General features: G+C 59.3%; 1 protein-coding gene across 1 annotated transcript in view; it reads left to right on the top strand.

The window, feature by feature from the left end:
• The window catches only part of KNDC1 (kinase non-catalytic C-lobe domain containing 1), a 63,465-nt gene extending 51,261 nt beyond the window's left edge, over positions 1-12,204 (top strand). Inside the window, exons 26-32 of the mRNA XM_031651963.1 lie at positions 805-1,011; positions 1,698-1,780; positions 2,025-2,175; positions 6,778-6,900; positions 6,978-7,037; positions 7,958-8,115; positions 10,443-12,204. Coding sequence (XP_031507823.1) covers positions 805-1,011; positions 1,698-1,780; positions 2,025-2,175; positions 6,778-6,900; positions 6,978-7,037; positions 7,958-8,115; positions 10,443-10,674 — 1,014 coding nt within the window. The 3' untranslated portion in view covers positions 10,675-12,204. The remainder of the gene's footprint in view (positions 1-804; positions 1,012-1,697; positions 1,781-2,024; positions 2,176-6,777; positions 6,901-6,977; positions 7,038-7,957; positions 8,116-10,442) is intronic.
• Positions 12,205-18,207: the final 6,003 nt, after the last annotated feature.

Genomic DNA, 18,207 nt, shown 5'->3' with positions numbered 1-18,207 from the left:
CACATACACCTGTGTGCACATACATACCTGTGCACATCTCACACCCACACGGGCACACCTGCGTGCACTCACACAATACACACACACACACGCACCTTCACACATCCACATGCACACACATGCACTCACACAGTCCACACATACACACACACGTGCACATGGGCACACCCATATACATGCATACATATAGACGTGTGCACATACACCTGTGTGCAAATACATACCTGTGCACATCACACACATCCACACGGGCACACCTGCGTGCACTCACACAATCCACAAACACACACCTTCACACATCCACATGCATGTTCACACAATCCAGACATGCACACACGCGTGCACCCTCACACATCCACACATACATGCATGCAGCCTCATACCCACACGTGCACATTCACATATACCCTCCATGTTCCCGGTCGCAGGCAGCCCTGCTGGGCTGGCACCTCCTGCCCTGTCCCAGGTGCTCAGGTGAGGAGGGTCCTGCTGTGACTCACTGACCCCAACCTTCTGACCCTCAGGCCAGAGACTAAGGTGGAAGAAGCCATTGTGGGGAGATAAATGCCCTTTCCATTAACCCTCAGCATCCTGCCCCTGGGGGACCTGCTGAAGTGACCAGGACAGGCATCCTTGTGCCAGCACAGCTATGGGTGGGCAGGCTGCTGTCTGTCTCTGGCTGGGCCAGTCTGAGGAGTCCTGGACTTGGACCTGACCTGGTCCTCACCCTGCCCTGCCTCCCTGGACCCCTGACCTGGAGGGGACACGGAGCTTGGGCCCCTCAGTGCCTGGCCTGCCCTGCAGAGCTTCCCTTGGAGGCTGCCCCGAGGCAACGGGCTGGTGCTGCCACCGCACAAGGAGCGTCCCTACACCATCGCCGCGGCCCTGCCCAAGCCCTGCTTCCTCGAGGACTTCTACGGCCCCTGCGCCAAGACCAGCGAGAAGGGGCCGTACTTCCTGACCGAGTACAGCACTCATCAGCTCTTCAGCCAGCTCACGCTGCTACAGCAGGTGAGGAGGACGAGGACCTGTGCCCCGGCCACCTGCGAGTCGGGGCCCCAGAGACACTCAGCGCCCACAGGGCCCTCAGCAGCTGCTTCCCAGAGGAACAGACGGGCAGAGAAGGGGCAGCTGCCGAGTGCACAGGTTGGGGGTGGCGGCCAGGTGCACAGGTTCAGGCAGCTGTGAGTCCTCCTCTCCAGACCACTGCCCGCTGGGGCTTGTCCTGCCTCTGCCCAGCACTCTGGCCTCACAGGCACTAGAGGACGCCCTGAGGGCTATGTGGGGTGCTGAGTCTCTCCCCTCAGTCCCTCTGCCAGAGCTGGACCAACCCAGTTCCTTGTGCCCCACCCAGCTGCCAGGGCCCTGCCCAGCATCTCTGCCACCGCCACAGCCAGTCCTCAGGTGGCCTCTTCCCAGGTCCCTGCCATCCCGGGACCCCACATCACGTAGCAGTGATGCCAACCTAGTGATCCACCTGCTGTCATGAGGGCTGCCCTGGATGCCATGAGCCCCTGGGGGCCAAGCACGTGGGGAGGCCTGTGGTGGACCCCGTGGACTGTTGGGTGGGCATTGAACCTGGGATTGCAGAGATGGCCCCCAGAAAACCCCCACCCTCCCTGGCTCCCTGGGACCCTGCCTTGGCCACAAGGCCCTAAGGGATGGAAGCCTGAACCTCGTTTCCATGGTCTGGGCAGGAGTTGTTTCAAAAGTGCCACCCGGTCCACTTCCTGAACTCACGGGCCCTGGGCGTCATGGACAAGAGCACCGCCATCCCCAAGTGAGCGTCCGGGGCCCTCGGCTGGGAGCGGCGGTGGAGGGTCTCGGGGGCTCCCTGTAAGAGTGTCATGGGCGCTCCTGACCAGCAGGAGATGGCTGTTGTCTCTGGAGATGCGAGAGAGCGGTGTCTGCCCGTCGGAGCAGCCTCGTGGCCCGACCCCAGCCCACTCCGCACCAGCAGCCCGGGGCCAGGCAGGGCCACCTGCACATCTCCTGGGGTGACAGGGGCCACATTTCTCTTCCAGAGCCAGCTCTTCTGAGTCTCTTTCGGCCAAAACCTGCAGCTTATTTCTGCCCAATTACGTTCAGGACAAGTATCTGTTACAGCTTCTAAGAAACGCAGATGATGTCAGCACCTGGGTGGCTGCAGAGATTGTGACCAGCCACACCTCCAAGGTGGGCACCCTATAGTTCCGAGGCCAACACGGGGTGTGGGGCCCACCTGCCCGGGGGTGGCAGTGCCTCCTGTAAGGCCATGGCCTGAACCCTTTCCCAATGCAGTGAACCCAACTCCATGTCCCTCGGAGCCACACCGGACCCAAGGCTGAGGGGAGCAGGGCACAGGGGGCAGGGGGGTCAGCTGCACTCCCAGCTCTCCCCCAGCAATGCCTCCCACGTCCAGAGTCACGTCCACAGCCACATCTCCACGTGCCCAGCCACGTCCACAGCCACATCTCCACGTGCCCGGCCATGCCCACAGCCACATCTCCACGTGCCCGGCCATGCCCACAGCCACATCTCCACGTGCCCAGCCACGTCCACAGCCACATCTCCACGTGCCCGGCCACGCCCACAGCCACATCTCCACGTGCCCAGCCACGTCTCCAGCCATGTCCCCATCTGCAGCCACAGATGGCTCCCCTCAGTGGTGGGTGATCCTCCGCTGTGGGCCACCTGGAGACCCAGGGCAAGCTGCACCCACCACTCCTACCACCCCTACCTGTGCTCACCACACAGGTCCCTCGTGCACCACCCCCAGCACTGGGCTCCGCCACAGCACCCCATGCCCACCCCAGGGCCCCACCCCTCTGTGCCTGAGCCTGGCCCCTGGGCTGGTGTTTGTGACACCACCCTGGGCTCCTCCCGGCCCAAAGGTCATTGTGGATTCTCAGTCTGTGGAACAAATCAGCTCCGTGGTCTGACCAAGGTCAAGGTCAAGCTCCAGCGCCAGGGCCCAGTCTCGGCCTCTTCTAGGTCCTGTGGGCCTTGGGCTGGACTGAGGGCTCCTCACCCGACCTGCCCCACCTGCTGTCAGGCAGGGCCCTGTGCGGCCCCGAGAGTCACCTGCCTTGACCAGCTCATCCCTCACGGGGCCCACCTGCCCAGGAGGCATCAGGGTCCACAGGTTCTCAGGAGGTCAGAGTCCCCCAGCCCCAGGGGTCTGCACCTTCACCCAGCGGATGCCTTCACCCAGCGGACAGACACCCTATGACAGAGGCCTCTGATCTCCTCACACCTGAGCTCAGCTGGGGCTTGGCTGTCGTGGGCTGGGGAAGACTCAAGATGACAGGACCCCTCCCCCACAGCAGGGAAGAGGCAGCCTCGGCCCATGGGTGGACACCCACCCCCTCCTAGGTCGGAGCTCTCTGAAAGCAAACTTGGGCCCAAGGAACAGGACTCCCGGCCATGAACCCCATCACTGCTGTCCCTGCTGCCGTCCCAGAGTGGGCCGAAGGCTCTGGGGGAACCAGGAGCTGCTCGCAGTCCACCAAGGTGCAGTACCTCCCTGCCAGGCGGCAAAGCCACCTCCACGGTAGACAGAGCTTCCCTTCCTGTTATTCCTTCACGCCCCCCCACCAACGCCACAGGCAACTCTGGGGCCTGTAAAGGAAAGCAGAGGCGCCTCCTTCTCTCCTCCCTTGGGGAGAATTTTCCAGCTTTGGGGACTTATTGCCAGGGCACACCAGCGCGGGACATGGGAACAGAGAGCCTGGCTGCCCGTTTGCTCTGATCCACGGTTTTCCCAGTACCATGAGGGACATCAAAATGTGATTTCCCTAAACCAGAGCCTTCACACACGGCCCGCGTGGCTGGGCTTCGTGAGGATGAGCACAAGGACAGCTGGCCGACACCTGGCCAACCAGCAGCGTCCTGGGCGCTCCCTCACCCCGAGCTGCCCCAGCGGGTGGAGGACCACCCCTCCCAACCTGAGACCACCTCGAGCCTTCGGGGGCCCTGCCTGAGGGTCTCCAGGATGGCCGCTCGCCTGGTCACGTGCCCGTGTCCAGGTCTCTTGAGGAATGGGCAGGGAGTTGATGCAGGCTCACACAGGGCTGCGGCCCGTGGCGGACATTTCGGCACTCCTGCAGCATCCCGTTAACAAAGGGCAGCGGATCACTCAGGGCCAGACCCCTCAGCTCCACGTGGGAGCAGACAGACCTCGCCGGAGACCCACTCGTGTGAGACCACACTCATCCATCTAACGAGTGTCAGATACACGATGTCTTGGCGTGTGTGTATCCAATCCGGAGCGTTCAGGACACTGAGTGTCACATTTGTCAATTCAGGACCCCAGAAAATAGTTAAAATACAGAATCTGAGCAGAGGGCAGCAGAGGTCAATCACAGCACTCGGGGATTCTGACGAAGCCTGGAGGAGGCGAGGTGGAGACAAGGGCAAGAAGACACGGAGTAAAATTTCTCACCTTAGAATAACGGGGGATCAGTGTTTCCGTTCAGACAGTGTCTCGGTGGCTCCGTTTAGACGACGTCCGGAGGGAGGCGAGGTGGAGACAGAAGCGCAGGAAAAAACAGCGTAAAATTTCTCACCTTAAGAAAATGCAGGCCGGCCCGGCGGCTGCTGCCTGTAACCCCAGCCCTTTGGGAGGCTGAGGAGGGCAGATCGCTCGAGCCCAGGAGTTGAGACCAGCCTGGACAACACAGTGAAACCCCATCTCCACTGAAAATATAAAAAAGTGTCCAGGCTGGTGGCACACACCTAGAATCCCAGCTCCTCGGGAGGCTGAGGTGGGAGGATCACCGGAGCCCCAGAGGTGGAGGGTGCAGTGGGCTGAGGTCACACCACGGCAGCCCAGGCGACGGTGCGAGACCCTATCTCAAAAAAATAAAAACTAAGATTGGAGAGTTTGAAAGCAAAACAGGACTTTGGTTTCTTCAGATTTGTTTAAAAGTATGCAACACCATCGCCAAGAGGTGGAGGCACCCCCACGTCCATGGAGGGAAGAACCGATAAAGAAAATGTGGCCTCTTCGTATCTTGAGAGTTTACTTGGCCTTAACAGGAAGGAAATTCTGACACCTGCGGCAGGGAGAGGACCCTCGAGGGACTCGGGCTCAGAGAAATGAGCCAGTCATGGAGCCCGGACACCGAACGGCTCCACGTACACGAGGCGCCTGGAGGTGCCGGATTCCCGGAGACGAAGCAGCAGGGCAGGCGCCGGGGGTGGGGAGTGGGTGTGGGGAGCTCGTGCTGAACGGGGACCGAGTTTCTGTTTGGGAAGATGGAACGTCACAGAGATCTGTTGCTCAATGTGGACGTAGTTAACACGGCTGACCTGCGCACTTACAAAAGGCTACAAGGGCAAATCCTCTACATGCTTCTTAAAATTAAAAATCAAAAGGTTAAGACAAAAATAAAAAAGGGTAGTGAAACAGTTTTATCTCAAAATTACACACTTTGCATCTACTTAAACCGATGAAGAGACAGACTGAGACGTCAGCGTAGAAAGTGTATCCGGTAAACACTTCTCAAGCCCCTCTCAAGGCACTCGGGCAGGAGAGCTGGGGCCACAGTCGGGGCGAACCCAGGATCATCTCAGGCCGTCTTCATCTGCACAGGGTCCCTGCAGACGAGAGTCAAGCCCAGGGGCAGGCACGGTGGCTTACGCCTGTAACCCCAGCACTCTGGGAGGCTGAAGTGGGTGGATCACAAGGTCAGGAGTTCAAGACCAGCCTGGCCAACATGGTGAAACCCCATCTCTAATAAAAATACAAAAATTATCACGCCTGTAATCTCAGCACTTTGGGAGGCTAAGGCAGGAAGATCACAAGGTCAGGAGTTCCACACCAGCCTGACCAACATGGGGAAACCCTGTCTCTATTAAATATACAAAAATTAGCCAGGCGTGGTGGCGGGCGCCTGTAGTCCCAGCTACTTGGGAGGCTGAGGCAGGAGAATCGCTTGAACCCAGGAGGCGGAGGCTGCACTGAGCCGAGATCGCACCATTGCACTCCAGCCTGGCGACAGAGCGAGACTCCGTCTCAAAGAAAAAAGGAGTCGAGCCAGGGGACGGCATCCAGCTGGACTCTGTAGCCTTGGTTTCCACTAATGGACGGCCCAGGCCAAGGTGATTCCTCAGGAACAGGCGGCTCCAACAGGAGGGGTCAGCTGAGTTCTCCAGAATCTTGAAGCCCTAGAAGTAGATCCGAGAACGCAGCCCCTTGGGACAGCTCAGAATACGAATCCTGCTGGGTGGGGCATTCACCACCCATGATTGTTCCCACCAAAGCCAGCCAGGTCATCACCGCCAGGACCAAAGCCGGGCCAGAGCCCCGGAGGAGGGGGGCACTCAGGCACCCCCCAGGGACTGCACCCAAACACTCCTGCCACGGGCGCAGCGTGGAGGGTTGAGGGGGTGGGCAAGGAGCTGCCTGTGGCTCCCCATCTGCCTGTGGACATGACAGTGGCCTCTCCCTGGGTGGGGACGCCTTTTCCAGTCCTGAAGCTGCCTGGGGAGGTGCGTCCTGGCACAATCTTGCTCTTGAGAAGGGAGGGTGGACTTCTTTTCAAATCTTTCCATGTATCAGGCATTGCTTTTATTTTGTTTTGTTTCAAGTCATGCCCACCCCATCCTGCCAGCCCAGCCCCTCCACGGCCACAGCCACCGCTCACTTGCGTCCACACAGCCGCTTCCTTTCCACACATGTGATGCAGCACACGCTCTTGTGTCTTGGCGCTGGGTGATTTTAACAGGTTCTCAAATATTCCCTTTGTTCATCTTAAACCAGAAGACGCTGAATGTGTCATTTTCTCATTGCAGCTGCAGGTCAACTTGCTGTCCAAATTTTTGCTGATTGCAAAATCTTGCTATGAGCAGAGAAACTTCGCGACAGCCATGCAGATCCTGAGCGGGCTGGAGCACCTGGCCGTGAGGCAGTCCCCCGTGCGTCCCCCTCGGGCCCCGAGGCGGGGGTGGGCACCCGCGCGGCCACAGGAGTCTCACCTGTGCTTCCATTTCAGGCCTGGAGAATTCTGCCTGCAAAGATAGCAGAGGTCATGGAGGAGCTGAAAGCCGTGGAGGTACCAGCACTTTACATGGCCTGCGGCCTTCGTGCACCAAGGCCCCCTCCTAAACAACCTGCTCTGCAGAGTCTGCCGCACCCAGACGCAGGCACCACTGAGTGTGTGCAGGTGGCCCAGCCAGGGTGGCCTCACTGAGGCCCAGGAGTCATCTCCCAGCGGGGCCTCTGCTGCCACCTGTGCAAAGGTGTCCCCCCTGCTCAGTCACGGGGCCCTGCTGGCCTGAGTTCCTCCCACAGAGCACAGGTGCCCAGAGGACAGCACTGAGGTCTGTGGCTGGGGCCTGAGCTTGACCAACCTGGATCTCCCCCAGGACGGCGGGGGTGGCCTCGTGAGATAATGAACAAGGAAGCGCCGCTGGAAGTGAGGGGGCATCCCCCAAAATGACACAGACAAGACCCAGAGCAGCCAGAGCCTGTCCCGTCCTGGGTCTCAGAGCTCGGCCTCAGGCCCCAGCCACAGCTGTCCGTGGGTGGGACGGCTCCTGCCTGTCCTTGCTGGACACACAGAGCGGGGCCTGCACTGGCCAGGGTCTCATTTAGGGAAGCTGGGTAGCTGGGTCACCTGGCACTTTGCTGGAGTCCAGCAGAGAGCAAAGACAGGGACTCACCATTTCAGTAGCAAAGACAGGGACTCACCATTTCAGTAGCAAAGACAGGGACTCACCATTTCAGTGGCAGGAGGCGCAAAGCCTCCCAGCGGCCGTCAGGGCCATGCAAGCTTAAGACCCTGCAGGTGTGAGCCAAGTCCAACCATCCAGGCACATTCGGGACTGGAAGCTAATTCAGAGAGCCGGGCAGACCCCGAGTGTGGAGAACGCAGGACCAGCTGGGACTGGTTGGGCTGCACTGGCCCCGGCGAGGCTCCTGCTCTGACCACGCCCTGTCTCTCCCCGGCCCACGCCCCGGCTGGACCACCAGGTCTTCCTGAAGAGCGACAGCCTGTGTCTGATGGAAGGGCGGCGCTTCCGGGCACAGCCCACCCTGCCCTCGGCCCACCTCCTGGCCATGCACATCCAGCAGCTGGAGACAGGTGGCTTCACCATGACCAACGGGGCCCACAGGTGGAGCAAGCTCAGGTGAGGAGCAGGTGGGCACACGCCCAGGTGAGGAGGGGCTCAGGTGGGCACCTGCTCAGGTGAGGAGGGGATCAGGTGGGCACACGCCCAGGTGGGGCAGGCTCAGGTGGGCGCATGCCCAGGTCGGGCAGGCTCAGGTGGCACCTCTCTTCCTATCCCTGTTTTTCAGAAGCCCGGGTACCTTGCCCCTCACTTGGCACTCACAGCCTCAGACCTCCCTCTACCCAGGATAACCTCCTTCTCTGCAAATTTGGAGATTTCCTGCACTCTTGCGGTCCATGGCCCCAAAACACTCCCCGTGGTCTCTTGGGACCCCTGCGTTGCGACCCAGGCACACTTCCCACCCCACCCTGAGGGTCTCTGCAGCAGAGGCTGCCCGGCAGCAACCTGCCCTGACCCTGGGTGCCACACGGTGTCCCTGCCCCCCCCAGACCCCTCTCCCTAGAGACGTGCATGTGGGACCCAGGATCCCTCCTCAGCCTGTGGTCCTGCCGTCCACCTGCCCAGCACCTGGGACCAACCACCTGGGAGGCGCAGACTGGGGCTGGCAGTAAAACCCACCACCACGACCCACAGGGCTCACGCCCCAGGCCACGCAGGCTCTTCCACGTGGTAACGGACATGGGCCAGCCTCTCCTCGGAGGCCCAGGCCTGTGTCCAGTGGCCTTCAGGCGCCCACAGCCCCAAGCCTCACCCTCTCCCTCAAGACACAATCTCCCACCGGCCCGTCTCTTCTCCTCGCCCGCCGTTGTCCACACACGGTCAGGTGGAGGCTGCTCAGGCCAGGGCAGCTCCACCCTCCTCCACGGTAGATGGCCCCACTTGGGGAGCAATGCCCAGTGCACCAGGTGCCCATGGATCCCCAACCTGACAAGTGAAGGTCCCCTTCTTAGACAGACACCAATCAAAAAACAACATTTACAGTATGCCGTAAGTGTATGCTCATTGTAAGAGATCAGAAAACCCAAGTCAGCAAAAGAGAAGTTAAAGACTTAAGGTAGGCTGGGCTGGGTGGCTCACGCCTATAACCCTAGGTAGGCCGGGCCGGGCGCAGCGGCTCACCCCTGTACCAGGGCACGGTGGCTCACGCCTGTAATCATATGTAGGCTGGGCATGGTGGCTCACGCCTGTAACCCTAGGTAGGCCGGGCGTGGTGGCTCACGCCTATAACCCTAACACTTTGGGAGACCAAGGACAGATCACCTGAGGTCAGGAGTTCAAGACCAGCCTGGCCAACATGGTGAAACCCTGTGTCTACTAAAAATACAAAAAATTAGCCAGGTGTGGTAGCTGGCATCTGTAATCCCAGCTACTCAACGGGTGGAGTTTTTTGAATAAGTGAACCCGGGGGGCGGAGCTTGCAGTGAGTAGAGATCATGCCACTGCACTCCAGCCTGGGTGACAGAGCGAGACTCTGTCTCAAAATAAAAAACAAAACATAAGGTGATGCACAATCAGGAAAGAAAACAAGCCAAAACTGGCACTTGCCCTTCATGGCATCCACGTGCCTATGTGAGCGCCTCCAGATCTGCCCGTCCCAGCATCCACGTGCCTCTGAGAGACCAACCAGGCATGCTCTTCCCGGCGTCCGTGTGCATGTGTGTGCGTGTGTGTGCGCGTGTGCGCGTGTGCAGGTGTGTGTGCCTGTGTGTGCGTGTGCGCACATCTGCGTGTGTGTGCGCGCGCGTATGCGCATGCGTGTGTGCACACGTGCACATCCAGGCTTGCCCTTTCTTTGACGTAATGCACGTCCCTTTCTTTGTCACTCACACTGGGTGTGCAGTGTTTCCCTCCAAAATCAGGACAGGGCGTCCGTCTGTGGCACCACCGTTCCCAGGCCCGGGTGAAGGCTCCTGTTCCTGACTGGCCAGTTGTCTCCGTTATATCCCATGGTATAACAGCTGGTCACTGTCAACAACCAGCTCTCCCGGGAACACGGCCCTGGCCCCGGCCGTGGCGATTCCCAGATGTGAACGCTCCGCACGGCGGCAGAGTTCCTTGCCTGCCTCGTCCTCTCAGCTGCAGCCCCTGTGGCCGACTGGGCTTGACTCCTGTTGGGACGCTTGGCACGGACAAGCCTGACCCTGCGGGGTTTCCGTAAGCGTGTGTGGACTGAAGCGTGGATGGATGGACAGTTAGACACACGGAAAGGTCTGAGCAGTGACGTGAGGTTCGGCCTCGCCAATAAATACAGAAAACACCCTTCAGTGTTTACACGGTGAAAAGGTTTAGTTCAAATGATGCCTAAGAACGCGGGGGGACGCCCTCCGCATGGAAGCTGCGCCCCTCCCTGTGCAAACTAATGTCTCTTCTTTCCCCAACGGAAGGAACATCGCGAAGGTGGTGAGTCAGGTGCACGCATTCCAGGAGAACCCCTACACCTTCAGCCCCGACCCCAAGCTCCAGTCGTACCTCAAGCAGAGGATTGCCCGCTTCAGCGGTGCCGACATTTCCACGCTGGCTGCAGACAGCAGGGCCAACTTCCACCAGGTCTCCAGCGAGAAGCACTCACGGAAGATCCAGGACAAGCTACGGAGGATGAAGGCCACGTTCCAGTAGCCGAGCTTGGGCCTGGTGTGGAATTCCAGATCCAAGCCCAACTGCGGGGGGTGGGCCGGGAGGCAGAAGCCACATCCCAGGCCCGGCCGTTATCCAGGCCCCTTTGCCCCCAAGCCCTGGGGAGCTGGACCGGGAGGTGGAGGCTCAGGGGACCCCACAGGGACAGGCAGAGCTGGTCTCCTCCCAGCAGACGGAGCCAGGACGGGCACAAGAGTCTTGGAGGTTTGCGTGTTTCTGCTAAAATTAAAGAGTTAAATTTAAAAATGAAAATGAAAGACAACTTTCCAGGAGTTTTGTGCCTGTCTGCGCCTCATACACAGATAAGTGGCCCTTACCCAGCTCTCAGCGACGCCCCCACAAAACAGCAACAGCCCCCCGCCGACTCAACAGACTTCAGAGTAGCTCCTCCCTAAGCAGGTTTCTGAGCCAGCCTCAGTGGGCTGAGCAACGAAGGACCAAAGCGGACCTCTGAGTGGCATGCTAACCACAGCTCGCGGGGCTCCGAGACCTCCCGTCCGAGACCTTGCCTAGGTTCACCCTCCACAACCCAGCCCCAGAACCCCCGTCCCCCTCCCCTGCCCGGTGCCCCTCCTCCCCAGCCCAGACCCCCAGGTGCCCGAGGCCTGCTGCTGGAGCAGTCACCTTGGGCTGGATCTGCTCCCCAAGGGCCCAGAGCCCCCCAGCTTAGAACAGCCCTTGGTGAGGCAGCCGCGCCCAGACAAAGGCCCTGCTTCCTGGAAGGGACACTCACAGCAGGTCCAAGGCAGAGGCTCTGCAGCGGGGGTCCCTGAGAGTGCCCCCACCCATCTCGTGCCCCAGGGGCCGCCGCTGCCCACCACCTCCAGCAGCCATGCATGTACGCCCGCAGCCCTGCCTCCACAGCTCGCCACGCACTCACGCTTCGCCAGAGGAGACAGGAGTGCGCTGCCTCCATGGCTCCGAGCCCTCGCCCAGGTTCTTGGACCCCGGGCAGCTGGTGTGGAGTCCCCGACCAGGGCCATGGGAGACCTGCACGGTCAGATCCACACTGGCCTCTGCAGCTGGGCAGCCAGAGCCCCGGGCACCGCCCCAGCTCAGTGTGGCTCTCGTGGTGCCAATCACCACAAGACCCAGGGTTGTGCTTTTGAGTTTTAGAATTAGCCATTCTTTAGAGCAGCCAGCTAGTGGCATTTCTAGGAAAACTGTGACTTGTGACAAATCGCTGCATTTTTAATGTCAAGACGTGTTTTCCCACATAAATTCACCGGAGACATCCGGGCCCTGGTTCGATGCAACATGAGAGGAAGTTGACGTCCTGGCCACGAAATGCAGTTCACTTTTTTTAGGCTTTTCTATGAGGATTATGTTCTGCAGACCCACGCCCGCATTTTCAGATTTTGTATTTAACAAAGATAGTGCCCAGTGCAAATCAACATTCCAGCGGTCAGGACTGACCTCAGGGGAGCACTGGGCTCAGGCTTCAGCGTGACTGTCCGCATGGCTCCCTCCTGTCCTGGCACCAATTTCTGAATAAAGTCCTTTCTACCAGCCGCTGCTGTGTGGCCACTCTGTGGGTTCCCAAGGTGACCTCTGCAGGTCGAGCTGGTTTCCTTCATGGCCACACGAAGGCCCCTTACAGGCACTCACAAGGACTCCAGGTGCGAGAGGTGCTTGGCCCAGGACTGAAAACCGACCTGCCAGTCCACAGCGACACCCTCTGATGTTGCAGAGAAAGGCCTGGGTCTGCCAGACGAGTGTCACGACTCAGGCCCTGCCAGGAGAAAAGCTGCCCCCAAAACTCCCAGGCCGTGCGAACAAGCCAACGTACCCACCGGGGCAGGAAACACTCGCTTCTGGTGAGGACTGCAAACAGCCTAAAAAAACGGACTCCCGAAACCACGCTCGCACATCCAGGCTCGCCCCTCCATTCACAAAAAGGACGCCCTCATACTGGGCGTGCAGTGTCTTCATCCAAAATCAGGACGGGCGTCTGTCAGTTCTTTCAGGCTATTTGCACAGACCCACGGCCGTTCCTTGGTCAACCTGCCCCAAACTCTGCCCAACCCAGCCGGTTCCCACCGGGCAGCCCCGTGGGCAAGACAGAGCCGGGTCGCCCATCACCGCGGTGCAAGCTCCCGCAGGTGGGGCCTGTGGCCCTGGAAAGGACGCTGTCACAGCCGTCACAGTGTAAGGCTGGTGGACACCACTCGAGGAGGGGCTCACGGCTTCCAATGGTTTTGGGTTGTAAATTGCGGATGCTTTTGTGAAAGAGCTAATGGGTCTCTCGGGAAGTTCCCGCGATGAACGGTGCGGTGATCCGCCTGGAGGCCCAGGAAGAGCCGAGGAGACGACGAGATGGTGGGGTCCAGCTGTGCTAACGGGAGCTGCGCCGGCCGGGGGCCCTGGGTCCTGGTCACGTGTGCTGACGGGAGCTGTCCTGGGAAGGGGGCCCTGGGTCCCGGTCACGTGTGCTGACGGGAGCTGCCCTGGGAAGGGGGCCCTGGGTCCCGGTCACGTGTGCTGACGGGAGCTGCCCTGGGAAGGGGGTGCTGGGTCCCGGTCACGTGTGCGTCCTCGCCCCCCATGCCCTGCAGGCCAGACCCCTCACCACAGTGGCTCCAATAAACTCAGCCCCGCCGGGCACAGGACTTTTCTCTCGGAGAGCTGACAGCCAGCAACCCCGTGAGCCTCGCTCCCTGGCCTCCCGCCGTATGTGAGCCTCTCCTGCACTGGCCAGGGCCTGTGGCCACTGTTGCAGGAGCCACCACCACATACGGGGCTTGACCTCCCCAAGGCCAAGGTGCCGGGAGCAAGCCCAAGGCAGCCAAACAGCAGGCTGGGTGGAGAGGGTGTTGCCCAGTCAGCCTGGCCCAGGGCCTCCCCAGCACCAGCTTGTGCCACTTGGAGAAGGACTGAGGGTCCCCAAAAGAGCCAGGCCTTCGCTCCAGATATAGTGCCCTGGCACCTCCAGCCAGAGCCACCCTCTCCTGCCCCAGTCCTGAAGGACACAAATGAGTGGATCCTGGTCCTCACCCAAGCTCCTAGCCACGGGATCACCCACGTGAGAGGCGGCACCGGCGTCCAAGCTCTTGGGGAATGACTGGTTGCCCCACGGAAGACCCCCAAAGTGCTACTCATACAGTGAAAGCGGGCGAGTCCCTTCTCTGAGACCTGGCTTCCTGTCGGTAAAGCAGGACGCGCCAGCTCACCCACGCACCGCATAGGTCCTGTCGTTCCTGCGTTGGTGACGTTCACAGCATGCCGTGAGGCCAGCGGGAATTCCCACTGTGCGTCTGCACTTGGACCTCCCCTCCTGGCCTGGCTTCTCCACAGCACACCTATGGGGAGCGTGTGGCCGTTATGCTGTTGGCGGGTCAACCGTGGGGAGCATGTGGTGGTTTCGTTATGGGCAGGTCACGCCGTGGGGAGCGTGTGGCAGTGACACGGTAGGCCCGTGGGGAGCGTGTAGCTGTTACGTTGTGGCAGGTCACGTTGTGGGGAGTGTGTGGTGGTTCTGTTGTTGACAGGTCACACCCACACAGACCTGTTTCTAAGGGATGTGCAGGCACGTGAGTGTCCCCAACTGACCCCAAAGCTGTGGCCTGCGGTGGGTCTGAACTTGAAAACTGTTGCAGCAGCTCCATCCACACACATACCTCTGCGGCCACCCCGCTCCCAGCCCCTGGTGACCGCGGATCGGTACCCACCCACCCCCCGTGGCTTTGCTTTTTCCAGCATGTCCCATAAATGAGTCCCATAAATGGACTCACAGCGTGTGGCCTCTGGGGCTGGCTCTTCCGCTCAGCAAAACGCACTTAGGATTCGTCCCTGTCGCTGCATGAATTAAGGGCCGAGGCGCGTTGCAGCCCAAGTGCACCATCGTCCGGGGCTTCTCAGCCCCGTCCAGGTTCCGGCAATGATGAACAAAGCTGCCATAAAGGTTGCGTGCAGGTTTTTCTGTGGACACAAGTCTTCGACTCCTTTGGGTAAACACCAAGGACAGTGAATACCGGATCCCACGGGAAGAATATGTTTAGTTTTCTTAAAAACCACCAGAGCGTTTCCCACAGGACCTGCACCACGTGCACTCCCGCCAGCACCGACAAGGGTTCCTGTCGCTGCGTCCTCGCCGGTTCGGGACGTTCTCAGCACTCCGGCGTCCACCATGCCGGCCGGTCTCCAGTGACCGATTCGCCCCATCCTCGCTGGTTCGGGACGTTCTCAGCGCTCCGGTGTCCACCATGCTGGCCGGCCTCTCACGACCTATTCGCCCAGTCTCCCCGCCCGGGGAATCCTCAGTGTTCTGGTGTCAGCCATGCTGGATGCTCTCCAGTGGCCGATGATGTGAGCATCTTTCCACATCTCCATCTGCCCTTTGCACATCGCATTTGACAAAGGCCAGGTCTTCTCTCCGTTTCTACGGAGTCGTTCTATGTGGTACAGGGTGATGGACGCATAACTATAACTCTCTGTCTTTATCAAAAACTCACGGAGCCTGGACGTCCCTCCTTGGGTTCAGTTTGGAAAATCTTAGAGGAGGACTCAGCTGAGTCCAGTTTGGGCCACATGTCTGCCCTGGACCAGCCGGTCACCGATGACTAGCAGCAGTGTGACCAAGGTCAGCCTTTAACTGGGCCTCACCCCCAAATTCTGGACTTATTTTCAGAAAAGGGGGTCTTTATGAGCTGTGCTGGAACTCCGAGATCCAGCACACTTACGTTCAACAATTTGCAACAACTTTTTAAGAAAAAAACCTAGATCTGTCTTATAAGCAGGATGTTGGGAACCCCAGGGCGGAATCACAGCAACTGTGACAGGCGACCCTGATGCAGCTGGGTGACGCCACCTCGCTGACGGGAGTGGAGACGGGCCGGCCTCAGTAACAGGGGAAACCAAGGCAAGGGCCGAGGACCACACACAGACACGGTGCTCTGGCAGCAAACCTGCTTCTCAGAGGGACGCGGTCAGCAATTCTGAAGGCACCTTCTACGCACCTCAGGGCTGAACCAGTGCAGGAGCCGGGCCTCCCCACCGTCCAAGAAAGCAGTTCCAGAAAAGCAAGTCAGGAGGCGAGAAGGAGCCAACCGTGCAGGACGAGGGTCAGAGGTCACGTGAACTCACGTGTATCCTAATGATGGTCACACATGCGCATCCACGGCCAGCCCACGCCATACACGTCCTGGTTCTGTCCCAGACGGAATCGTGGCGGGCTGTGCTGTGCACTGCAGCTGCCACTGCAGGCTGGACCGTCTACCCTGGAGTCCTGCGCACCATCATCTCTGATCTCCACCCATCAGATGCTCCTAGCACCCCCAACCCTCAGTTATTAAAAATCTTTCTAGTTTGTTTGTTTTTTGAGGCAGAGTCTCGCTCTGTCACCTAGGCTGGAGTGCAGTGGTGCAATCTCAGCTCACTACAACCTCCACCTCCTGGGTTCAAGCCATTCTCCTGACTCAGCTTCCCGAGTAACTGGGCCTACAGGCACGTGCCACCACGCCTGGCTAATTTTTTGTATTTTTAGTAAGGACGGGGGGTTTCACTATGTTAGCCAGGATGGTCTCAATCTCCTGACCTTATAACCTGCCCGCCTCGGCCTCCCAAAGTGCTGGGATTATAGGCTTGAGTCACCGCACTCGGCTTTTTTTTTTGAGATCCCCTCCCAGGTTCAAGTAATTCTCCTGCCTCAGCCTCCCTAGAAGCTGGGATTACAGGTGCACAACCAACACCTCGCTAATTTTTGTATTTTTAGTAGAGACGGGGTTTCACCATGTTGGCCAGGCTGGTCTCAAACTCCTGACCTCAGGTGATCCTCCCGGCCTCCCAAAGTGCTGGGATTACAGCCACCATGCCTGCCGCCCCCCCTTTTCTTTTTTTTTAAGACAGAGTCTTGCCCTGTCACCCAGGCTGGAGTGCAGTGGGGTGATCACAGTACACTGCAGGCTTAACCTCCTGAGCAAAAGGACATCCTCCCACCTCAGCCTCCCAAGTACCTGGAACTACAGGCACCTGCTACTACACTTGGTTATTTTTAATTTTTTGCAGAGATAGGGGTCTCACTATATTGCCCAGGTCAGTCTCAAACTCCTGGCCTCAGGAGATCTGCCCACCTCAGCCTCCCAAAGTGCTAGGAATACAGGTGTGAGACATGTGTATGAGTGCCTGGCCAGGAACCACAGCTTTCTCGAGAAGAGTCTGAAAAGCTGATTCTAGGGCCAGGGTCAGCAAAGGACCAGACGAGGCAGGAGCATCCTGTAGTGCCAAGGAGCTGGGAGGGAGGTTTCAAACTGACACAGGAAGACAGGAAGAGGTGAGAAGAGTTTCAATGGCCAAAGTGGGAACAATCTGAGCAAACATAAATAAAAGCCGGGTACAGGGGCTCACGCCTGTAATCTCAACACGCTGGGAGGCCCAAGCAGGAGGATCATTTGAGCCCAAGAGTTCAAGCCCAGCCTGTGCAACAGAGCAAGACCCTGTCCTTACAAAAAGTAAAAAAAAGTAAAACAAACAAACAAACAAACAAAAAAACTAGCTGGGTGTGGTGGTGCACACATGTAGCCCCAGCTACCGAGGAAGCTGAGGCTGGAGGATCGGCTGGGCCCAAGATTTCAAGGCTACAGTGAGCTGTGATTGGGCCACCGCACTCCAGCCTGAGTGACAGAACGAGACCCCATCTGTAAAAAAGAACAAAAACAAACAGAACTTTTAAAATAAATAAATAACAACAGCATCGGGTTATGATCTAAGAGATAAAATAAATACACACCAGCCCACACTGCAGAAATAAATGAGTAGATAAATCAACAGGTGAGAGACAAACCTCCTTACAGAAGAATCCCACAAAATACAGACACCCCTCCAGGAGGTGGGGCCTAATTCCTCTCCCCAGGGGTTGGGGATGGACCGAGGGACCGGATACCAGTGACCACAGCAGGGATGGGGCGGCGGTAGCTGAGCAGTGCAAGACGGGCAGACAGTCCCCACCTCACCACAGAGCGGACCTCACCGGTGCTGAGCCACCGGATAGGAGGGCGAGACCCCACCCCTGCGCCTTCCTTCCAAACACCGACCCCCCCAGTCCGATCACAGGAAGGCACCAGGCAAACCCAAGTCGACGAACATTCAACAAAACACCTGGCCCGTCCTCAACCGTGTCGAGGACGCGAGAAGCTGCCACGGCCCAGAGGAGACCCAGGAGACAGAAGGACTCGGCGCCGTGCGGCGAAGAGGAAGAGGATTTCCTCCTCCCGGGATCCTGGCTGCAGACGCGCTCCAGACGGAAGAAGTTCAGATTTAAGAAGTTCCTTCTGCAGAGCGCGTGAATTCCGACGCCCATTCCCGCGGCCGGCGCAGCTTCTCCCTCCACCCAGCCCCTGGCCTGGCAACTCCCACTGAGACCCGGGCGGTCCTGGGACCCCTCGCGTGCAGGTGCTGAGCCCGGGCGGGGGGCGCGGGCAGCACTGGGGTCCGGACAAGGGGGCGGCAGCGCCTTCCGGAGCGGGAGGGGCTCCGCACACACCTCGACGGGGGCGGGGGGAGGCTCGGCACCGGCTAAAA

The sequence above is a fragment of the Papio anubis genome, chromosome 11 (genome assembly GCF_008728515.1).
Source record: "Papio anubis isolate 15944 chromosome 11, Panubis1.0, whole genome shotgun sequence".
Classification (NCBI taxonomy): Eukaryota; Metazoa; Chordata; class Mammalia; order Primates; family Cercopithecidae; genus Papio; species Papio anubis.
The sequence above is the reverse complement of the archived record's forward strand: the minus strand, read 5'-3'. Positions and strand labels throughout refer to the sequence as shown.